Source organism: Nylanderia fulva, unplaced genomic scaffold (genome assembly GCF_048542155.1).
Source record: "Nylanderia fulva isolate GAGA-0341 unplaced genomic scaffold, ASM4854215v1 Scaffold36, whole genome shotgun sequence".
Classification (NCBI taxonomy): domain Eukaryota; kingdom Metazoa; phylum Arthropoda; class Insecta; order Hymenoptera; family Formicidae; genus Nylanderia; species Nylanderia fulva.
In genome coordinates, this window is record NW_028190433.1 from 1292015 (window position 1) to 1317307 (window position 25293).

At 33.2% G+C, this 25293-nt stretch overlaps 2 protein-coding genes across 4 annotated transcripts in view; one reads left to right on the forward strand and one right to left on the reverse strand.

Moving 5' to 3' along the window:
- The first annotated feature begins 688 nt into the window (after positions 1 to 688).
- On the forward strand, positions 689 to 16243 carry LOC114941914 (endoplasmic reticulum aminopeptidase 1). 2 transcript variants are annotated; one of them, XM_029317104.1, is made up of 17 exons: positions 689 to 813; positions 5842 to 6056; positions 6470 to 6803; positions 7718 to 8141; positions 8751 to 8906; positions 9196 to 9504; positions 10501 to 10681; positions 11225 to 11378; positions 11826 to 11907; positions 12302 to 12476; positions 12602 to 12791; positions 13292 to 13569; positions 14033 to 14211; positions 14779 to 14943; positions 15407 to 15547; positions 15619 to 15700; positions 15780 to 16243. In XM_029317104.1, exons 1-17 carry the CDS (start codon positions 765 to 767, stop codon positions 15942 to 15944), a joined length of 3279 nt encoding a protein of 1092 aa, XP_029172937.1. In that variant the 5' UTR covers positions 689 to 764; the 3' UTR covers positions 15945 to 16243. The 2 variants fall into 2 exon arrangements, with proteins under 2 accessions (XP_029172937.1, XP_029172938.1); XM_029317105.2 differs by having other exon boundaries at positions 734 to 813; positions 5866 to 6056.
- Positions 16244 to 18566: 2323 nt separating this feature from the next.
- Positions 18567 to 25293, reverse strand: part of nAChRalpha4 (nicotinic acetylcholine receptor alpha4) — a 205406-nt gene continuing 198679 nt past the window's right edge. For both annotated transcript variants that reach the window (XM_085485293.1, XM_085485292.1), the window contains exons 9-12: positions 24407 to 24553; positions 23791 to 23949; positions 23187 to 23427; positions 18567 to 22551 (exon numbers count right to left, since the gene is read on the reverse strand). In XM_085485293.1, the coding sequence (XP_085341419.1) occupies positions 22363 to 22551; positions 23187 to 23427; positions 23791 to 23949; positions 24407 to 24553 (736 nt within the window). In that variant the 3' untranslated portion in view covers positions 18567 to 22362. The remainder of the gene's footprint in view (positions 22552 to 23186; positions 23428 to 23790; positions 23950 to 24406; positions 24554 to 25293) is intronic.

Consider the following 25293-nt stretch of genomic DNA (forward strand, 5'->3'; position numbering starts at 1 on the left):
GTACCGATCCCGGACCAAGCCCAATATGCGCTTGGGACTGTACGACAACACCCCCATATCGTCTCAATTGGATTTGATGAGGTGTTTTGTTCGCGAGTGAGTTTCTCTCGCGCGCAATAACTGGGTCACTTCTGAGCTGCTCCAGGCAATCGAGAACGCGACTGCTGCGATTTCGAAACAACTTTATCTGCCCAATACTTTACAGATTCTTTAGGGGAATGAACAGAACAATTTGCAGAATTTGATCCCATTATTTATATAGATATTTTCCGAATAATGAATATCTTTTGTACATTTCATTTCAATCTCTTCTTCTTCCTTTAATTACAAGTATATATGATTTTTGTCAAGATCAAGGAGAAAGAGAATTGGTCTTGTTTCAAATGCAGTATTATCACGCGAGATTTTGCTCCACGTGGCGAAGAAAAGAGAGGGCTATAAGGCGAGCAAAAAAGTTCCGATAACAAGTCTAATCACGAATTATGGCAGAAACGCATAAGAATAAGGAGCGGAACGAACGGTTGAGAACGACACGCGGTGCTGACGAACCAGCAGCATAGGTGGGGGCACCCACGAGTGCTTCTCGGCCAACATCCGCATCGCAAGGTAGAACAGCTAATTGCAGTTGTACCTGCGTCACCTGTACGCCGCCGCGGTCGCGAATTCATTTCCGTGTCGAAAAAAACGTGCTCGCTCTTCAATCACTTCTTCGTGATCATCCCATTTCAAGAAGAACTTCGCAATTACTTCTTCAAGTTTCAAAGATGCGGCGAGGATCCGTCAGCAGCTGGCAGTCCTATGGACAGCGAAATTGTAAGTGATAACAGCTGTTTTTCTCAGTCTATATTAATCCTATGATTTTTAGTTCGCGTTTCAAGGAATTAGGAATAAGCTGAAATAGCTTCTTTAAAATTAAAACAGAAGAATGTTCTCCAATTCTTTTCTTTCATGTTAAAAACCTTACTTTAAATTAAAAAATAAATCTAATGATATTATCTTAAAAAGAGAGAAAGAGAGAACGGCGTTTTGAAAAGTAACTTTGAAAACACATAAATGTTCTCAGCCTGTTTAATTGTTCTTATCGAGAACGTACGCGCATGACACGTTTAATAGTTTCCAATGACTATTATCTTTCCATACCGTTGATAAAATATGTTTGTTGATAAACTACGTCTAATAAAGGCGTTGTTACTACAATTATGTTGCGATTGAAAAATTAGTTACGCTCATTAGACGTTATACTAGAGATATTTGAGAAAAAGCAGATCTTGCTTGTTTTTTATTAAAGCAAGTATCTTTATTTTAGATACTCATATTCGAGAATCGCTACTGAAAAGAATATTTAATAAATCTACCCGACTCGATGCCTGTTTTATGCAAATTATCGATCTGCAAGTATCAAATTAGCTTGTATCGACGAATGTGTTCATACATGATTCAATAATTAATTTAATTTTAATTGTTAAATCGAATCGTTGCAGTTAATTAATCCCCAATTACGCTTACAGTAGTTATAATCGTTGTTCCACTCGAGAAATATCCTGCCTTTTGTGTGAGAATTGGAGAGAATATGACTTGCAGATGACATCTGCTACACAAAGCTTACGAGGGAATTCAATTATTTTTTATTTATTTATTTAGTACATTTTTTAATTTTTTGTTTTTATATTTTCCAATTAATCTTGTGGATTATCTCTCCGGAGTTGCTAAATGTTAATGACAGCTTTTCTAATGTGTAGCTTAAAAAAAGCATCTTTAATATTTAAGTAATTAACCTAGTTGTTCAATTAAATAATCAATTTGAAAGTGGAATTTATATTAAATTTTGTAGATATATATTTAAGAATATATAAGTTATTAGTGAACAACTCGGCGCATTAATCATATTCAGACAAACTTATAGAAGCTTTGTAAATAATTGCAAAAACAAAAAAGCTATCTCAGAACGTGATTTTTTAAAAATATGCATATACACGCAGAAGCGTTGTCACATCAATTTTGAGTGTTTAGTTGGAATTCCTCCGACACTTTAATTATGTTGTTACTGATATTATCTGTTTGCTGCGTATATACGCATCGGCAACTCGGAAATACCTCGGAACATTTTCGATATTCTCGTTGATACTGATTTTGTTGTGTAAATTTTTGTCAATTACTTTGCACGCGCGCGCGCGAAAAAAAAGTTTAATTAAAGTTTATATTAAAGATTAAATTGAAGTTTATAATATTTTACGTATAGAGTGAGTAACCATCTAAATCTAAATAGACGATACAAGTACAAAAATACTATTTGATTTAATTATTTATTCATTTAATTAGTTTAGTTTCGACTTTTGAATTGCATTTATATATATAACGATAAATAATTAATTGAAATTTTATCCAATAAGTCTCTCTTAATAGTTTGATATATATTTAAATTTCTCATTCTTTCAATAGCGCACATTTTTCTTCTGGTATATTTTTCTCTTTTAAGCAAGATATCGACGTCTGTTTATGTGACAATCATGTTTGCATGGCATAACAAGCAGCACAACTTTACATGGTTATGCAGATTGCTACGATGAGGCATATAATAGAATTATCAAACTAAGCGGACTAAAAAAGATATCATCGTAGTCGTAGATCTACGGACAGTTATAATTCTTAACGTCAAATAATTAAAAAAAATTAACATTTTGGCATCTATTCGTTTCGAATACATATCTCGATTTTTAGATCTAATTAAGAAAGTATAATGCAATCTTGGGAATAAAAACACTTTTATACATTTCCAATCTAATCCATAAATATTATCTAAAATCGGGTCACACACAGAGATAAAAATTATATGCTTAACATATTTTTAAAATTTTATTTTTTCTTTGATAAATTTGTTTGATGTTTACCTAGAACATATATAGAACATACATTACTTACATAGAACATTTGATGAGATGCGACACATTTTATAATAATATTTTATTATTCTTGTTATAAAACTGTTTCTCTTTAGCCGCTAAAATCAACGTAGAGTGTCGCAACTAATGTCGATAGTATAGGCGTTATCGGTGATGCGATTGCTGGACTTGATATATAGTCAGCGAATAATGCACGAGGTAGGACCTTGAAGCCGTCTCTTGCCGCATTTGCAAGCGTTCTCCGCGCGGGACTATCGCGGATTCCTGCATCACGGGGAACCAATTTCGTTGACGTCATCTGCGTGCACTCTATGCGCTTCTAACGCGTTGCACTACTAATGCGAAATTCGTTGCGGTGCAATGACGACTGATCGCGATTTCTTTCTTACACAATTTCGAGCCTCGTTCGAGAGTTCCGACTTGCCGATCGTTATTTGCAAATTTTTCTATAATTTCCACAATCTCCGCAATTGTTTTAAGACTCTATGATCTAATCGATTGATTATACATGATAATTACTGGTACCAATTATAGCAGTTTGTCGCATTTTTTTATAGCATTTGTAAGAGAATAAATCTATTGAGATTGAAAGGTGCTGAAAAAAAATTGAATATGTAAAAGAGAAGAAAAAGAAACAATACAAGATACCGACATAATAGTTTCATTGGACGTTGTTTCATTATTTACTAATGTTTCCGTAGATCTTGCATTAAACGGTATCAATAATAGATGGCATTTTATAGAGTCACACACAAAGATTCCCAAAAATGAATTCATAGGTATGATAAAATTTATACTAACTTCTACATTTTTCACTTTTAATAACATAACTTACAAACAAATTTATGGGACTCCTATGGGTTCCCCACTTTCTCCGATCATTGCCGATATAGTCATGCAGGACTTGGAAACATTAGTAATTAGTAATTTAAATTGCGAAATGACTTTCTATTTCCGTTATGTAGACGACATTATTTTATGCACTTCCGCTGACAATATTACATATGTTTTGAACGAATTCAACAATTATAACGATAGACTACAATTTACATTGGAAAAAGAGGATAATCGTTGTATAAGCTTTTTAGACATAATGATCAAAGTAATAGATAATAAAATTTATTTAGATTGGTATCACAAAAAGACATTCTCAGGTAGATTACTTTCATTTTTTTCAAATCATCCGACTTGTCATAAAATAGGAACAATTTATAACTTGGTAGATAGAGCTTTATTACTATCACATCCGCAATTTCACAAAAAAAATATAAAGAAAGCTATTAACATTTTGCTATCCAACGGTTATCCTCTTGATCTAATTTTCACAGAAATAAAACGCAGATTAAAAAATCTCTCAACTAAGAAATTTGACAAGCCTAATAATAACAATATAACAGATACCAATAATACTAATACTAACATTAAATATTTTGTCATACCATATATAGAATCAATATCTGAGAAAGTTGCTTCAGCAATAAGAAGACCTGACGTAGTGGTAGGATATCGTTCCATTAAAAAATTGAATGACTTCATAAAAGTTCAAAAGGACAAAAATAATTGCCCCACGAATTCTAATGTTATTTATAAATTGAATTGCAACGGTTGTGACGCCACATATGTCGGACAGACAAAAAGACAGTTAGGAACGAGACTTAAAGAACATAAAAATAATATTAAATTAGACTCTGCTAGACATTCGGTTGTCACAGAACACATTCTAAACGAACAACATACATTTGACTGGGACAATATTAAAATTATGGATCACGAAAAAAACTACCATAAAAGACTAATATCTGAAATGATCCACATTAAAGAACAGAAAAATGGAATTAATTTAAATACAGACACCGAATTGTTAGACAGTAGTTATTTTGACATACTTAAAAAATTTGCTGAATCATAATTTAGAAAAAACATTGGTAATAAATAAATACATCACGCTCTCTATTTTGACATTTGGTATTCAGACTTCGCAACACACACTTGAAATATCGGGGAAAAGGACTTGTTAAAACGATAATGTAAGTTGAAAGATTTTTTAATTTTCTCTGACATTGATTTAATTCGCGTATTATATCCGTAGCATGCTCAAATGTCGCATAACTTGGCATCTCAGACCAATCGCCTTGCATATCTATTGGTCAACAGCGAAGAATCGTTTCAATTTTATATTTTAATATTTAACTAACTTTGTATTTTTAACATTTAACTTTGTATTTTAATATTTAACTTTTATGTATTGATAAAGACTGTAGTGCAGTCGAAACGTTTACAATTTATATCGATTCTGTAACGGAATGTTAATTTAATTATTTAACTATTAATAAAAATTTTTACACCTTATTTATTTGCTTGTTCAGTTGGCCTACTATATATGATTTGTTTAATTTTGAAGAAAAAGAATATTTTGCTCTTTTAAAGGTACAAATATTAATATTGTAAATTTTTTTTTCATATATTTTTATAAATGATTCTTTTACTCCCTTTTTTTATTTATTCAAAATTTTTTGTATTATATCTCATAGTATTTCTCTTTTTTCTATTCGATATTCTTTTAAAATTTTAATATTTTTCTTCATGCACCAGCATTTGTCATATTTTTAAATGTTTTAATTTTTGATAAAAAATCTTTTAAATAAAAAAAATTCAATTGCATAAGAATTAAAAAAATTTATTTCTTATTTATATACCTACATAGAAGAAGAATATTGATGTTGTGTAATGTTTTTAATTTATTCAATCAAAGAGATAGAAAGAAAGACGGAGAAAAATGTTATTTGGGATTTTATTATTATATATTATTTTTATTATTGGCCGTTTATATTCATAATATGCCAAATGAGCCGATGCATCATCTACGTACTGATGATCAAAATGTTACGGCCATGAAAGAAATACAATTGTCATCAATATTGAATGCGACGAATTTTTTCAGATCGTGTGGATAATTTTTTTTCAGCCGATTGCATGATGGAAACGTATTCCGGTAATACCGCACTGGCTTCACCCACAGAGGAAATTATCCACCAACGGAAGGGCGGTTGGTTTTTAACATACAAGAAAATCATTTCCTTTGTTGTCCTGTTTGTAATTGTTATCGTTGTTGCCGGTTTGATCGGATGGAACATCGGCACGATGCCTAAAACGAGAGTGAGTGTGATTCGTTATTATATCAAATGACGCAAATGAAAATTATATGCCAATTATATGTCGACAATTTAGTATAATTAACGAGAAAAATATTTTATCAAATTCATTTTTAAAAAATAAAAACGTGAAATGTGCAAAACAACGCAGATCTTCTGACATATTATATGACTCGAAATTACTTTTCCATTCAGAACTATATATAAAAGAGATCATTAAGCGTAAGAAACTATTATCTGTGTATACAAAGATGGTGATAACAATAGAACCAGGTCGGTGAAAATAATCTTATTATCTCGAAATTTTGATTAATGTCTCGACGCTGTTTTGCAGATTCGCCGATTTCACGCGAATGATCGACTCTCGCGCACTGATAATCATTTTTTCTCAAGTCTCGCGCCTTTTGTGTTAATTAGACATACGATCCATTAGCTCTCATTGAGGGCGAGACGGAGGAAAGCGACGTCGTCGTCGTCTCAATGTCGCCTTTCGTTCATCCCTTGAGATATGATCTCGAATTGACTCCGCCGAGCGACGTCAACGCGACGTTGAATCTGAAAGGACGAGTCATCATCAAATTTCGCGTCGATGGCACACCATCCTTAAGCAAATTGTCTCTCAATGCGAGGAACATCACGGCAACGCGTTACAAGCTGTCGTTCATAGAGGAGAACAATGCGCGGGCAAAAAGAAGACGTAGGAGACGCGCCGAGGACAATAAAGGCAATCAGGAGGTCGTCGCAAACACCGGTATTTATTTCGGAGACGTCGCATATATCTTTCACTTTAGAGATATCTTTCATATTTTTTTTTAAATTAGCTTCCTATTTCTTCGGACGGTGAAATAATTAATATTTCGACTATAGTATATGTATATGAGAGATAAATGATATGCTAATTAATTTTGCAAAAATTATTTTGTTGAAAATTAATTTAATTTTTGTACGTTTTTTTTTATTAATATTATATTAAATATTTAATATAATATTTATATATTTTATATATATATATATATTATATATATATATTAATATTATATATATTAAATATTTAATATAATATTTATATATATTATATATATATATATATATATATATATATATTATATATATTTATATATTTATATATATTTATATATTTATATTAATATTTAATATTTATATTTAGTCTTTTCCTGTAATTTTTTGCGAAGCGTAGACGGAAAAGCTATGTTGCTAGCTGTCAATTAGACACCCGTTTGTTAGATCTTAATCCATGTCACGAGTGTGACTTGTGTGTCTTTTTTCATTTATATCATAATCTATGCTACAAATACCATTAAGATATAACGGGTTAACGAACGTTAACAAAGCAACAGATTTTTGATAGCAAAATACGCGCGGCAAAACGATCATTAGTAGCATGCAGCTGTGTCAATATCTGATTTAATAGCCATGCAAATGATTACATAACGATAAAAAAAAAAAGAATTTACATTTTCACTGTTTTAAACATTATATAATTGATCCGATTCCTTTATCATTATTCGTATAAAATACTTTGTATAAAAAATTGCAATAGCGTGTAATCATAATTTAGATAAAAATTAAATATTTCTCTCGAAGAAGAACTTATAGGTACTCGATCAATCGATTGTCTAACCGTAGAATGATCTATTAACGCAGGTAATGTTACGACGACTTCTCTCGCAAACGTGACATCTCCTCAATTGGAAAATCAGGAAACAACGCGCAACGAAGTTACCGAGTATCCTTCAGGAAACGTGACCTTCTCCGGCAATGAAACCTCTTCTGCGAAGAACGAGAGCACATCCGTGACCAATGGGCAATCTAGGGAAGTCGCAAATATAACGACGTCTGAGTCGACGACGTCTGGACCAGAGACGGCATCCACGATAACTTCCGGTAACGAAAACGCAGGCGAGTTGGCGATCCAGCGATACGAAGAGGATGCTAATAACGGATTACATGTAATACATCCGGCCGTCGCTATGAGTCCCGGAATGTACAGCTTGGAGATCGATTACAAGATTATGCTCGACGGTAAGGCGATTTACGCGGCAAGCTTCGGCGATTCTGGCGAGGAAAGGTGAGTTTTTCACTAGTAGTGAAGTATTAATTAGCTTAATTATACATCAAATTAAATATTTTAACAATTACATTAAATGACGATTCGAGGGATAGAATATATAAAAATGCTCATGCTTTTAAAAAATGCGTTGATTTCGTTTTTTATAAAAATAATATCTTGACGTAGTTTTATGCGAATATCTCTGTTTCTGTATAGTTTTAGTATATTGACAGTTATAAATTATTTATTGTTGATTTTTATTAATCTTTAATTTTAAATGATGCGCTGAAGAAGGTTGAAAAAGGCAACCGAAACGTTCGAACTTTTTTGTCTAATATTTTATGTTAAAAAATTTTTTTTCTACAAATAAATATTAATAACAGAACTTAATTAGCTCTTATTGCCTTCTATATGTATATTAATTTTTAAAGAGCTGTTACAAATTATATTAAATATTTTACTTCAAAAAGATACACATAAAAATACGTCTAAATTTTTGCAACTATTGTCAAATATGATATGTGTTTTGATTTGACATTTGATGTGAATTTTTTAAAAGCTTCGCTCTCTCGATAAATAAAAGGATAAATCTTGAAATAATTTGATCTACTATATATGCTTTAATAGATCGTTAATCGGGACGCGATTGAAACCTTTGGGAGCATCACGTCTTCTGCCGGTTTTCGATGACGTGAATCTCAAAGCTATCTTCTCGGTGTCCGTAGCACGTCCGCCCGGAGCGAGGGTCCTTTCGAACATGCCTCTCAATATCTCGAGGAACACGTGCGTAATTCATGCTACATTAATTGCAGCTGTGTCAATGTTTGCGTACTTAGAAGTTATATTAGTTTGAAATAGCGAAATCCAGTTTTTCCAACTGCGTTCTGTTAAATAAAAATGTAAAATAGACAATTTACATAAAAAGTAGAAGAGAGCCCAAAAGTTTTATATCATGCAGTAATTTTAAAACATGTTTTGTGGGATTTTTTTATAATATTTCTCATTGTGTGTTGTTATTCCACTTTTTTTATGAAAAAATGAAATGATCAATCTGCGACTTGTTCTTTTCAAGATCGAACAATCAGGTGATTGACACTTTCAACGATACCCCGTTGCTGTCACCTTACAATTTGGCCTTCGTAATGGGCGAGGTCGAGTCGTTAAGTAAAACAGAAGTGGAGCCCGATAAAACGGCAGTAACTTTCTGGGGCGATCCAAAGAGACGATCACGAGGGAAATACCTTTATGACAAACTTAACCAAACTGTTACACATTTAAACGACATGTTTTCGTTGCCTTATCCGCTCCCGAAATTAGATATAATCGCGTTACCGCCACGGATCGTTGATAACGCCGGAAGCTTGGGATTAATATCGATGAAGTAAGAGATCATAATACTATTTTTTTCTATCAGAATAATCAGATTATATAAAATTAAATATAAATTTAACGTATAAGACGGGCAACAAGAGCCAAATCGCGGATGACAATGCGTTATCCTAACGAAACTAAATAATTTTTCGTTAGAAATAAATACCGGTGCACAAGCCACCAAATTTTTACTTGGACACGGCCAAGATTTTAAATATGAAATAATCTCATATTTTGAGATTTAATTTCAATACCCCTTTAACCCCCCTACGGAAAATAAATAAATGAATGCAAGAGAAAAATATAGATCCGAAAATCGCTGAATCGGGAATTCCCGATTCAGCGATTTTCGGATCTATATTTTTCTCTTGCATTCATTTATTTATTTTCCGTAGGGGGGTTAAAGGGGTATTGAAATTAAATCTCAAAATATGAGATTATTTCATATTTAAAATCTTGGCCGTGTCCAAGTAAAAATTTGGTGGCTTGTGCACCGGTATTTATTTCTAACGAAAAATTATTTAGTTTCGTTAGGATAACGCATTGTCATCCGCGATTTGGCTCTTGTTGCCCGTCTTATACGTTAAATTTATATTTATATTACAGAGCCTTGTTAAAACTCTTATATATAAAATTAAATTAATAGAAAATTAAAAGGTGTTTTTTGGAGCATAAATCTCAGTTTTAGGAAGATTATACAATTTTATTTCTTCACATAATTTTAAATGGACTTTGGATTAAATTTAAGAGATCTCTGGTATTACACAGATATTTTAAATTAAAAAAGAATTTGGTAATAGAATGAAATTCTGTTTGTTTCAAAATTTAGCAGAAAATACTATTAAGATAATTTTTTAAAAGTAAATTTAACAATTTCACATTTTGAAAAATCTGGTTTAAATTTCGAATGATAATATATTATATTATTAGACTAATTCGACATATTCATACAATTGTGCTACGCTCGGTACCCTGCTGCTGCACATCGATTTAAATTGTTTTCAAGGCAATCGCTCTTCTACGCCGCGGATCGATCTCCCATGGTCACGAAGACAGACGCGTTAAGCGCTCTGATAAGCCTGATAGGAGAACAATGGTTGGGCGGTGTCGTGAACGTGAAGAACTGGACGGACGTTTGGCTCCTAGAAGGCTCCACACTTCATTTGCGACATGCAATGATTCAGAAGGCACATAATTTCTGATATTTATTAACTTTAAATGTATACACATTAAAATAAAATATTTGAATGTTGACTCTCAACCTTTCTAAATTAATTTTATTCATTTCTTGTTCTCAGATATTTTATTGTATTAAGTTGTGAATGTAGATTTAAAGTTAATTTAATATTAAATTCTGAATTCATTATTTTTTTTTTAGAAAAAGAAAATGATAAATGAGAGATCAAATAAAAAAAAAATTAGTATGTTCATAAAATTGCGAAATTTTGTAATGCAAAGTTTACATATTTATGAAATGGAATTTTAGGTCTTTATATATAGAAATAATTTAATATAAATCATTTATACATAACATATTTGATTAATCTTATGTTTTATTATTATTTAATTATTATTATAAATTATTTTGAAGATTTTGTAATTTCAGTATATATCCGGTTTTTTACCTCTTAGGAAATAATCGACTCACATCTGATTAGAGAGTCCAGATAAATATAGCATCGTTTCTTGTCGAACAAAAGAGAAAGATTCTTATGAGATTCTATTTTCAGATAGACTTGTCACTAGACTCCAATCATGCTTTCCTTGCCGACATTCAATGGGATGCCATGGAAGAAGATGGTTACAGCGTTTCAAGACCGTTGCAATCGAATGTCAATCCCGCTCATCTGGATTTCTCGGACGACAATGGTCGACATAAGAAAGGTAAAAATGTCTATCAAACTGATTATTTTTTCGTTGAGTAACAATGCTTATAATATTTTCTCATATTGTAAGTATTATTAATATTAACTTTAATTTGATATAAATTGAATATTTGTACTCGGACATGCGGCTATTGACTATTTGAACAATATAATATTTGCATAAATAAAATATTTAATTATTACCACAAATATAGAAAAAGTGCATTTATTAAGTATATTTGAGCATATTACGTAATATTGCATGTAAATAACATTTATCTTTAGATGCAAGAATAAATTTAAAAATATGACAAACTCCTCGCTTCTTATATTATGTCATTAATTAAATTTAGCAAGAATTGGCCTCTCTTACGAAATATACCAAATATGCAAATACAGCCTTAGCTTTACTCGAAAGGCAGTAATGTTGCATAATATGATTCTGCATTCTGACTGCTTCTTGTAGGTGCATGCTTGATTCGCATGTTGCACGGCGTGGTAAACGATACCGTCTTTAGGAACGGCTACCAGAAATTCGTAGCGAGGTGGTGGGTATATATCACATTATCTCGTCGATTTGATCTCTCGATCGTCGCCCGTTCATCAATCGTGCGTTTAAATCACTCGCGCGTCCGCGTGATTCAATCGTCGAAACCATAATTGATGCGTTTTACAGCGAGTTATCCCATCGGCTTTATGATAATGTTCACCGTTGAATGTCACGAGTTGCCCATCATTATTCCTCATGCTTCTTTATCGTGCTTGTTACATAAGTGGACCCATCATCGATATTTTTCGTTGCCATTGAATGGCAAAATATATAATATTCATGCGCGTAAATGGCGGATGCGTCAATAATGATGCTTCAATTTTCATCGTAAATGCATCAACGTGAAATGTTAGAGACATTAAAATTTTTACAAATCAATGTCCCTTTTTAAGGAACTACTCGACAGTAAGCGTCGACGATTTTTGGGAAGCGATGGCGGAAGAAACCGTCGGTTTACCCCTAGATATTACTCTGGCCGAAGCGATGAATTCTTGGATCTCGAATCGTGGATATCCGATCATTAGAGTCACGAGAGACTACGAGGAGGGCACAGCTGTTGTTCGACAGGTGTGACCTAAATAATGCGTATCAAATTGTGTACATTTATTTCTTCTTCGAAAAAAGTGATAATTTGCGCTTTAAGCGTCTTTTGAAATATAACAATATTTTTATTACTGTCAACTATCACGCAGCAAAGATTTACATACGATCAATCGTCATCTGACACTCAACCGACGTGGTACGTACCGCTTGACTATATTAACAAAACGAGGAATGATTGGTCATCTCCGACGAAGACGTGGTTACATTACAAAGAGGAAACTGTGGTAGATGATGTTGGTGCTCAAGATTCTTGGGTCGTGTTCAATGTGAATAGAACAGGTTGGTTACATAAATGTTTCTCGTTTAAAAATTATATAGATCAAATCATTTTTTTTATTAAAATTAACAATATTTATCTTTTTTTGCCAATTACGCACGGAATTTTATATTATATTTTTTTAATAAAAATCCATATATTAATCATAATTATTAATTTTTCTATTTTTAAATAAACTTTCTGTAATAAGAGATAAATGAGAGATAAATAAGAACAAACGCTTGCAGATATTTATATAGACTTTGCGTATATTTTTATTTCAATGAACAAACTTGAATCTACTTTTAACGCTATTTTTCTAGTTTATACCCCTCTTTGATTATTCTATATATTAAAGTAGAATTTATATTTTGTCATAAATGACTCGTGCAACTGCTGCTCATGTGGAAGATAATTTATCTAATTATTTATTAGCTTTAATATTCTGTAATTCAATAAGAAGTTACAAGACGGGGCACCACAATTGCCCATTTTATCGCTGTTAACGCTAACTGCTTTCAAGGTTATTACCGTGTGCATTATGATGAGGAAAATTGGAAGCTCCTGGCGCAGGCCCTCGAGAAAGATCACGAGGTCCTTCCGGCTGAAACCAGAGCATCGCTTGTTGACGATGTGCTCGGGCTCGCTGCGGTCGGCTTGACGAAATACGCGACCGCTTTTGACTTTATTAAATATATGCAAATGAAGGAACGACATTACGCTCCTTGGAGCGTCGTGATGCGTCATCTGTTGAAATTGAACGGTCTTCTTTATGAAACGTCGAGCTTCAGTGTCTTTCAGGTAATCTAGTCTACTCCCTATATGTAGTAATAAAGAAAATCATTCTAAAAGGATAGATTTTTGTAATTAGTAGCAAACTATTTAATGGCTAATTTAGAAAGTTGTCAAGTTTGCAAAATATTTATTTTGTTAAAAGTTGCTACACGTACATAAAGATAAAGACGCAATGATAATCAAAACATAATTTATGACGAAATACATCTTTTTGAATATGATATTCAATATAATAATTATAATTTACAATGCATTAAACATTAAACAAAATTAAATAAAATAATTACTCGATTATTATTTTTATCAGACTAATAAAAATATTAATGATAGCAATAAGTATTCGTAATTTAAACAAATTAAAATGTGTGAAAAGTGAAATATATTAAATATAAAAACTAATGGATTTCGATTAAAAAATTATAAGTGTGTGGATAGTAATATATATGATAATGGAATTGATTATTTTCAGGAGTTTACATTGCAATTCACATCAAAGTTATACTCAGACGTGGGATGGAAGATTGATGAAGGATCGGCGCTAACTTTGACTGCCCTTAAGATAGCGTGCGCGTTCGAGAACGCTGAGTGTCTCGAATGGGCCAAAAGTCATTTTGCTAAATTAAAGGATCGTTCCGACGCGGACGAGGTGTAAGTTTGATAAAATATTTAATCTTTCATTCGAGATCCGTAAATTCTTCGTGCGATCGTATCGTACATCTCAAACGAGGGATAGCATGTGTGATTTAATTTAAAAAGATATTTTATATAAATTTTTTCTTTATAATCTCTATTAGCTGAATTCTTCCATATATAGCCGAATGCTGCATTTTTATTGACATCCACGTTAAAATTATTTCCATGTGTACTTTCTGATCAAATAAAATATTAATTGTTTTTTCCTCTTATGCAGCAGTTACATCGAAACACGTATCTGAATTTTTCATATACAATGCAGAATACATGACATAAAAATATTCAGCAAGATACTTTAATTTAAAAAATATAAATTAATATTTAATAATCTAAAAATTAATATTAATTTATTTACACGATTGACAATATTAAGTCGCGATACATTTATTATTAATAAAATAGCAAGAAAAAAATAAAATAAAGGGAATAATTTGTGATGACATCTTCGCAATAATGTTCATTTCTAAAGATATCGATTAAACTTCGTGGTCCATTTCGGAGATAAAACTTTGATCGTTTCAGCGTACCGGCGTACGCACGCGAAGTGCTATATTGTACGATCGCGAGATACGGCACGCGAAACGAATGGAATTACTTCGTTGAGAGAGCAAACTCTACAGCGGATCGAGAAGAGAAAAATCGTCTTTTATCAGCACTCGCGTGCTTCCAGACGCCGTGGATTCAATCGTAAGTATGAATTGAAAACTGATATGTATAGTTAATGATATAATAGAATTGAGAACAATAAAACGGTGTAAACTCGAAAAATTAAAGTTTCCCTTAAAAATAAATTTTAGGGGAGAAAGAGAGAAATAATTTTTACAAATTACATTCTCATTTTATTGAGTTTTAAGAGAGAATTTTAATTTCGTAGAATTTATCGAAAATTAAGACTTGAAAGAAGTGCGAAAATAAAATCTTTATTAAGAAAAAATAAAGAAAAATTCAAAATTTGATCAGAGACTACTTGAAAAATACACACAATTTTCAATATCCTGTAGAAACATGTAAAAATTGAGCAAAAAATATTTATGTACATCCTTACGTTTCTTTATTAATTAGAAAATTTTAATTATAGAAAAACTCGAGATCGATTTCTAGAAACAACATATGTTTGTAGATATATAATGTGTTAATACTACTTGTTAAGGCTACTTAGCGAGCTTCTCGAGGGAAAGATCTATAATGAGGACGAGACGCAAAGGATCTTAAGAAGTTTTCCGCAAAATCCAGTTGCCGCGCAACTCGCCTACAAGTTTGTGCGAAATAATTGGCAGGCTATCGTCACAAGGTACTTCGCAACTTTCTTATCTCTCTGTCGAACTTATAAGCAGATTATTATGTGCTCTCGTGTCTGTTTAGATTCTCGAAATCTCGCCTGATCTTGAAAGCTTTTGCGTTGGCAACCATGAACGGTTTGATCAGCAAAGAAGATCTGGATGACGTAAATATCGTATAAAAGAAAAGCAAAATTTTCGGAGCATATTTTAAGATCACATTTTTATTCCATCTTTCCATCTTAGTTTCAGACCTTCAGCGAGGATAATCGCGAAAGCATAAAAATCGTAGGATATACCATGGGGATGGTCGAAGCTCATGCTAATTTCGCGCTAAAATGGTTGACGGAATCCTTGCCGGAAGTCCAGGAATGGTTAACGGCGAACAATTCCACGGAGGTACCGACATGAATATTCGAGAAATATTCTTCCAGGTTGCAACAGGATGAAGGGGTCACCATTGTGCACGATTATCGATTCACACTTTTGTGCACGACGTGTGCTCGCATACGGAAAGAGAACTACGTGGACTTTTCTACGACAACAAGTTTTATTTCTCCGTATGCTTTTGTCAAGCATGATTACAAAACCAAGCAACAAGAATCTTGTCCTTATATCGTTTAGCCTTAGAACGACGGTCGTTAGTATAATTAGTGTTTGTAAGTACATATTTAACAAACGATATATATATATTATATATAATAATCGTATTTCTAACGATGGTAATTATTATTCCAATGTTTATCGTAAACTCTTCACTCGCGCGCGTCTTCGCTCGTTAATGGCGCTCTATTGCTATACGGTACGCTCGTTTTATAACACGCTATGTTATCGTTACAATAATCTAACCGTACCGTTGTCCTCACTTCTTTTAGTCATCTAACTCGTTAAATGCGTTAAGTACGGTATATATTCGCAAGCTATCAAATACGCGCGGTTTAAGGGTGGAAGCGATGATTTATCGTCGGATGGGGCTCGGGCCGTCAGAGATTAATCAGCGGCCGATGTTTAATCGAGATCTTAAGCGCACGCGAAACGCGCCCCCGTATGTCGGTTTTCACATATGCGTCAAAACCCTTCGAGATCTCAAAATCGCACACCTGCATAACGTCGATTTTATATACCTTGGCGATGCGTCTAGCCCGCATCTCACTACGCTATTTAGCGCTAAATGCGATCCTCCTCGTTCCATATCTGTCGATATGGGGTTCACAAACACGCATATTTAACGTTAAATACGATCTGGCTTTTCTCCTTCTCTCGTCCGTTTTCTCCCCTTTATATTAAATACATTTTCACGCTTTACGAGTGATGTTTCAGAAGTAAAGTTAAACATTCGACGGTCGTATTTAACGTTAAATATAATTGGAACATTTTTATTTCACATTTATATTGAACAAAACATCTCATATTAAATGAGTAAACTTTTTTAGCGCGCATTTGGCGCTAAATCCGCATTCATTCGTCTGCAAATAAAAGTTTCTCGATGTACACGAGAATTGTTAATTCAAAAGCACGTTTTTATTTCTGGGACAACGTGCAAAAAATACGTTATTCTCTACTCTTTTATTGAAGGGGTTATATTTTTTTTAAATGAGGCACATCTATATATTATATTTAACAAAATGCAAATCGTTTGCGCGCATGAATTTCCTCACACTTTCAATCAACCTTGATTCATTAAAAGCGTTCCGTCTTTTTCCTTTATCCAAATTTTCAAAATGGATTTTCTGCACAACCCTTCCTTAGGATATTAAGTACCCGAAATATATTTCACTTGATATTACAATATACATAAAGGCTATCCTTCATTTCCTTCGTTCGATGCAAGCATGTATATGTTGTCTTAGTTCGTATGAATAACCCCTTCAATTAATCGCTTAAAAAAATGTTCGATCGTTTATTTTCTTCATACAATTCACTCAATTTTATCAGACGCATTTACTATATCAGTGTCGCGTGTGAGCGCATTGTCGACATTCTAAAACGATCGTATATATATATATAATATACACACATCGGCACGATGGAATATAGATTGTTAGGATATTGTGCGCGACGAACAAACGCGATTTCATATCGAATTCTGCGTTTTTCGAATTCGTTTCAAACGCGTTACGTCCAAAAGATCCGCTTCCATTCGTTATGTTTGGTCATGCCTTCCTGCGTGGTATAGAGTGTTATTTTTATTAATTTATTTATTTTTTTTTTCGATTGCGGCTAGCATGCATTTAATGCCGATACCGCATGCAGTACTTTGTACTTCGGTGTCGAGACTTCGGTTCCACGCTCTTCTCATCGCGACCAAACGGTTAATTAATGGTGCTCGAAATTTCGATAATCCTACATCGAGAGCACCAATTGCGAAAGCTGCTATCGAAACTGGGATGACTGATAAAGGGATCGCGCGAAAACGCACGCTCCATAAGCGCTATATCGCTTGCAAATTTTGCAAGCCTAAATAAAACTCTATTTTTGACGTTACGAAATAGTTGCCATGTGTTTGGTGAGAGATTAACACAAAATCGCTCTCACATGACAAACATTATGCAAAATAAATACAATACCTTTGTCTGCCATAGCTTTTCGTGTTTCTCTCATCGAGAAGAAACATTTTACGTTATTGGAATTTTAGTTGTTTCTTCGTAATGAGTTACTTTGATGAATTGCATGAGTTTTACGTAAATAAATTAATATTTATCAATTATTTATAGTATCCAAAAAATTTCTAGATTTTTGTGAAAATTAAAAAAAAATTTTTTAAACTGTCATTCTGATAAAAAAACATTTCTGATAGTGTTTTTTAGTCGAATGAAAATTTAATATATCTTTATATCTGGCTAATATATCAATATAAAAAAGGTAAAATTTTAAAGAGACATGTGTGATTATCAAAGTATTACGATGTCGCTTATAGAGTCCCATGAAATTTTTCGAAAGAATATTTAATCCTCTGAAAATTGTAAAAAAAGGCTCAACCATTATTAGCCTTTACTTATTGTTAGTGTTACATTTCGTTATTTACACAGTATATTTACATCTTAATTTATGCTTTAATTGTTTATTATTTAAATGTGCATACACACACTCGCTCTATTTTTCTCTCATTCCTTCTTGACTCGTAATCTAAAATCATTCTAATGATCGAATTTTTCGATCACATCGACGTGATTTTCGCAATCGACGATGAATATTTGTAGGACGTTTTCAATAATAATAGTAGAGCTACAAAATAAAATTAATGTTATGCAAACATTGACAAGGAAAAAAATTGCTAAAAAGATGGTAAAAAAATGTCTACTGATAAAAATAGATTGGAAGAAAATAATTAACAGGAGAAAAAAATTTATTTTGTAAAACACAAATTTCTTTTTAATTTGTTAAACATACAGAAATTACACACATATAAATTTAACACTTAAATATCACAGTAACAGTAATATCAGTGTAATATATTTAAACAAAAATCTCTTTCTAATATTTTTCATAATTAAATATTGAAGTAGAATTATCTGCACTATTATCTTAACATTTAACTATTTAATTTAACATTTAATTAAATTTAAATAACACGATTCAATATATTTTTGGAAGATCAATAAATGCAAGATAATTAATACAAGCATAAAATTAAGATTATTAAAAAATTATTAAAGAAGTTAAAAAATTAAATCGAAAGCTAAAAACAATTTCTTCACTTTTTATCCAAAATAAGAAATAGATTTTACATGTTCCAATATGCCATGATGGTTATATGCCGATTCAGATGCCGTCTTTATAACAAAATCGCCGTCGATTCGAAAGTCACCGTTCGCTGCACTATTTCAAGTAACAAGTAAATATTCATAGCTCTATCATAGAAAACGTGTGCGTTGTTTTCCTAACGACCTAGTGCGGAGTAGATTTGTTTCGCTTCCTCGCTAGGAGAAAAATCCTTCGAATCTACTATCCTAAATGTATGTCTTTTTATTTTCCTCGAATTTAATGCGTTCGCTGGACGATTTTCACTCAGGTAGCGACCACGTGTATTATTCGCATCCTTGCACGTGACGTCGCTTTCGATAATATCCGGCATAGATCGATCGCGGGCGTTGATCACGGAGAAACACTCGAGTCCGAGTCTCGAGAACAAAATTATTCGAAATTTTATTCTCCGGTCGATTCGCCCGACGATCGATCGGCGATCGCACGAAAGACGATCGTATGCCGGAAATTACCTTTTACAATCGACGGCGATCCAAATAACAGCTTCTAAAAACGCTCGTAAAGTATATCGGCCTTGCGTTTTAATGGCAGTAGTAATGGGGAATCGTTATTCCTCGCCGTAATAATATATATATATATATATATATATATATATTTACAGTTCCAAGTAGTACGGCATTGTACTTAGAACGCGCAAAATTATCCTTTAATTATGACTAAGAGTTCTAATGACGAGTATCATACATGACGCGTTAACTGTCTATAAAAGAAAACGAGGAAAAAAAAAAGCGAAATGATGAATGTGTGACAAACTCACAGTGACAACGACCACGAACTATACGGTATTGAACAACGGCGTCAACGGTCGTTCAATTCCCTACAACTATCAGCTTTAGAATTCGTATGCTTTACTTGTTCTTACCGTACTATCAATTACTCTTTATTGTAGTATTCTCGCGTGTTTTTTTCCACCTTTCTGATTTACAAAATACAATATATATTTCTTATATTCTCGGGACGAGGATAACGCGAGATGCGTCGGCGACGCGAGTTCACTCGATGTGCGTCCTCCTTTTCGCGAGGAGAACCGCGAAGAAATTGCAGGAAACGATGACAAATAATTGCACACACGCGTGAATCAATATATTTACATTCGCTTATCGATAGAGGGAAAATATACGAGAAGCGAGAGAATCAAATGTGTTTGAAAACACGAAGCGTTCGCGGAAACGTTACTTATGGAAGTATAGTAATCGATGATATCAAGAGGAAAGATATTATGTGTCGTATATAATTGATTAAATATAATATTTAGGATAGAGAAAGAGAGTGTCTCTCACATATAGTTGAGTGAAGAAATCATTACTCCGCGCTACCGACGCGCCATCGGTTCGTCCATCGCTCTTTTAAATATATATATATATATATATATATATATATAATAGGTATATATATAATACACACATATATATATACAGCGTGTCTGACATAAAGTGTCACACCAAAAATATACAAGTGGATCTCGTTATTTGGAGACGATTTTTCCTCAGCAAAAATGTCGAGGGAGACCATTATTTTTTTTTCAAGTTCCTAATTTTTGCCATCATGTATCTTTTTATAACTAAACCTTAAATTAAAATTTTATTAAAGTAAACTCTATTTGAAATTAATTGGAGAATGTTTTGTTAATATTTTATTTCTACAAGGATTAGTTTGCGAAAAACCCTTGATTTTCAATCGCTTACAACTCGAAAATTATTGATATCTCGATATTTTTGCCGAGGAAAAATTATCTCCAAATAGCAAGATCTGCTTGTATATTTTCGGTGCGACACCTTATGTCAGACATCCTGTATATAATATATAATATTATACATATATATATCATATAAACGCGGATAGCTCCTAAAATTATTAACTGGTTATATATTTCAAGTTACACCCTAAGTCTGTGTACGACGAGCTAACTACGCGGTGATTACCTAATTAACTCGCGTAATGAGAGCGGTTTACGACTCGCATTACAATACAAAACGCGGCGAAGAATCGCGATCCGTGTTCGCGCGCACGGATATCGAATATATATATATATAATGTACCGCGTATATTGCAATTTCTTGATTCGCCCGCTGCGCGTCGCGAAGCTTTTGCAAGCTCAAGTGTCAGTAAATGTACCGCATTGCGCGGCAACAAAGTATACTCGGAATTACTCGGAGGAACATCTAGTTCGGTATAAAAAATGTGTTCTACGTTAAAGAAGAAAAATGCTCGCTATATATCGGCGCCACTTCTTCGAACGCGTAAACTGCTGTGCGTAAAATAACGCTGCTGCGATATACAGCCGCGATACGATATTATCGGTTAAGAGCCGGTCGTATAATTTCCGGTTCACCAGGTTTCAATATTGACTGCGTCTCTGTATAGATTCTAAATCTACAACGTGCGAATCGAGAAGGGACATTAATTAATCTCGCGTTTCAGGCCAGCCGAGCCCTACTCAAACGATACTTGACGCTTGCTCGCGCGCGTTTAGACGAACACTGGCGAAGATTCCGGTTTCTCGCCCCTTTTTCGTTCTCGAGACGTTAAAATTACTTACAGTTTTATATCGTAAAGTCCGTCTGATGTGTGATTAGGTTTACCCGATTAAGTAGTGGCAGCTTCGTATTACGATTTACTTGAGCAGACTATGTAGGTTTATGTAGGTTCACCTAGCGAATCAACGCGTCCTTAATATTTCGAAGACATCGAGTGCAGCTTTTTTTTTGTTCCAGCGACGACATCCTTCTATAATAAGGTTTTAAGGTATTTTTAACGATGTCGCCTTCCCTCTCAAGAGGCAACACATTCTTCTACCCACGAAACTGTCTTTCCGAAATCGATGATTTTTTTATCTTATCCTTCCAGTTGCTTCTTCATCTTCTTCTTCTTCTCGTTAAAAATCGCCGGTCGCATATATATGCTTCCGGTTCATTCTTTATAAGAATCGGAGCCCTTTGCCGTAATTTTATCGTTGAGGATAAGGAAGCGGAGCTTGCGGACTCTCCTAAGACTTAGGACGGGGGAGAAGGATCCGTGCTTCTGGTCCTTAATCTTTCTCTACGGTGCAGGGCTCGGGCATGGACTACTGGGGCGGACACTTGACCACCTTGGTCGCGAACTCGTTAAACTTCTTGTCGATGGGCACCCGATCGTCGTACAGGGTGGGTGCTTGCAAGATGATGCCCGCGGTGCCCACCAATACCGCCAGGGTGAAAATCCAAAGAAACAGCCGGTCCAGCACCATCGCCACGTACTTCCAGTCCTCCTTCACCTGCAAGGAGCAGCGATCATGGTGTGTGTGATTAAAAGAAATATCACTGTTGTCTAACAATAATTTGTTCTAAATATTTTATATATTTAGTTTTCTTTCTACAAGGATAGATTTTGTAAAATATTATCAAGAGAAATATACACGATTTATAAAAAAATATAAATTTTTATTAAGAAGCTTTATCTTATATATATATTTCCAATTTATTTATTTTTATTTCCTCGTTGACGTTTTACTTAAATAATTAATTAAAAATATTTAATATATTTATTTTTCTTTCTACATGGATGTATATAAATTTTATAAAATATTATTAAGAGAAACACACAGATGTATAAAAAAATATAAATTTTTATTAAAAACTGTATCTTCTAAATATTTCTAATTTATTTATTTTTATTTCCTCATTGACGTTTTACTTAAATAATTAATTAAAAATCTTTAATATATTTATTTTTCTTTCTACATGGATGTATATAAATTTTATAAAATATTATTAAAAGAAACACACAGATGTATAAAAAAATATAAATTTTTATTAAAAAGCTGTATCTTCTAAATATTTCTAATCTATTTATTGTGATTTCCTTATTGGCGCTTTATTTATTTCTTTATTTATTTGAATGGATTTATACCTTAGTCGAATCTTCGAGCATTTTGGTGTGCTCGGCGATGAAACGCACGCAAATACAAGATCTGTGCACCTCCGGTGGGCAACGAGAGTGCGAGAAGGTTGGCGGGCTTCGTAGCGCCGGGCTCTTGACTTCCTCTATGCCTGCATCTCCGGAAACCGAGAGATCCTCACACTCGGCGTGCAACGGTAAAGGAGGGCCGTGAATTAAGCAGCTACCTCCAAACCTTGCACCGTCTGTAAGACTGAAGCGAATAAAGGGCGAATAATATTGTTGATATTATTCACGCCCATCGATGCAGATATTTCTCCTAGTATTGTGTGTGTGTGTAGTATTTTTATTTATTTATTTTATTTTATTTAACATATATTATATAGGGAAAATAATATCTTATCTTATTGCACAAAAAGTATTATTCAGCAAAGAATGATCTAAAATTTAGTGTAATTACATTAATTGATAATTATATAATTTATTATAATTATCCTAAATTTGTAATTATAATTTTTTGTCAAAATATGGCAATAATAGTTTGAAAGTGTCTGTAGAACAAAATATCAGGATCAAAGAGAAGCAAGTACGAAGCGTTTCGTATTATCATAAATACCTGGAAGGCGAGAGGTCTTCCTTTGAGGGAGGACGGCTGTGGAATCTCTTGGGTGTGAGATGTTCCTCACTGTCTTCCTGAGTCGACGGATGGTAAGGGTAATAACAGGTCTTCTCCTTTCCCCTGACGGTCCTCATTAGCACTCTACCGGAAGCGAACCTGTAAACACACACAATCGGACGCGGAGAATTTTAATGCAGGTTTCGCATGTTTTAGATTCTAGAATGCAGCGCGGCTAGAATGACTGACTGGTGGTGGATTATTGTTGAGGCCAGACAACGGAAGACAAACTTGAGTGCCAAGTATGTATATAATATTATTATCTCGAATATAAAACTATGTAACGTTATTGTTACGAAGTAATATTTGCAGAAACAGAACTCTGACTTGAAATTTGATTCCTGGAAATTTAGATGTTTTAAAAGTAACGCTTTAACTTTTATTTGTGGCTCTTTTTGATCAGATTCAAGTCGACTGATTCTTTGATGAATAATCTATAAAATAAATTTCCTCTTAAATAATGAAGAAAAATAATTGAAGAAAATACATAAAATAGCAAAATTAGTTATATCTTTAAACTAAACAATGAACATATATATTTTTATTTATTTGATACCTGTTAGGTTCAAATTTATATTGAGGTCTTCTCATCACTAGAAGTCGCGGAAGAATGTGTATAAAAACCCTCTTCACCCAGGGTGCCATTTTATGCGTTTGTGGTGAACGGAAGTGAACGTTGAGAACGACCACCGTAACGCATATACTGAAAAATATAAAGAAAGAAATAATTCAGATAAATGTACAAAAGATTGAAAAATATAAGAATTAGCATATTATAGTACATAGGCAATATTTTTTTAAATAATAGGTACATGATTGAAAAGCATTGATCATGTAGACAGAGAGAGAGAGAGAGAGAGTTTTAGTATCAAAATTCATTGCATATATGCCATAATGCTATAATGCAAATTGCAATAATTTCAAATTCAAAATTAATACATTTTGCATAGTAATGTAATTAGAAACCGACTGCGGATTTTAATAGAAATTCTAATTAAATTTTTAGTAAGCACTGCTTCATTACAGTAGAGATTTTAATCCGCAGGAAGCTAGAAAAGAAGTCTTCCTATGCACGGTATACATGATAGATTTCATCAAATTCAAATATCATCTTTGAAGAAATAACCCATTGCGTTTTACATGCTGTATCATTATACCAAGTATATATTTTTATTTTTAATGTAGATTTGCAAGATGCCAGAATTTTGAAAAAAAATATGATTCATTCGCGATCTTATCTTGTCGAACGAAGGCAAATTGCTGTAAGGTATCATCAGAATTGGCATCGGAGACAGAACGGAATGTAAATCTCACAGAGTCATTCATAACGCAGATCCGTTCGACGATGGGAAAATCTGGCCGGCCGGTCGGGTAAAGGACAGACCGCGATTTAAATTGGATCCACTTCCTTTGACACGACTTGGAACCATTTATCGATTCGGG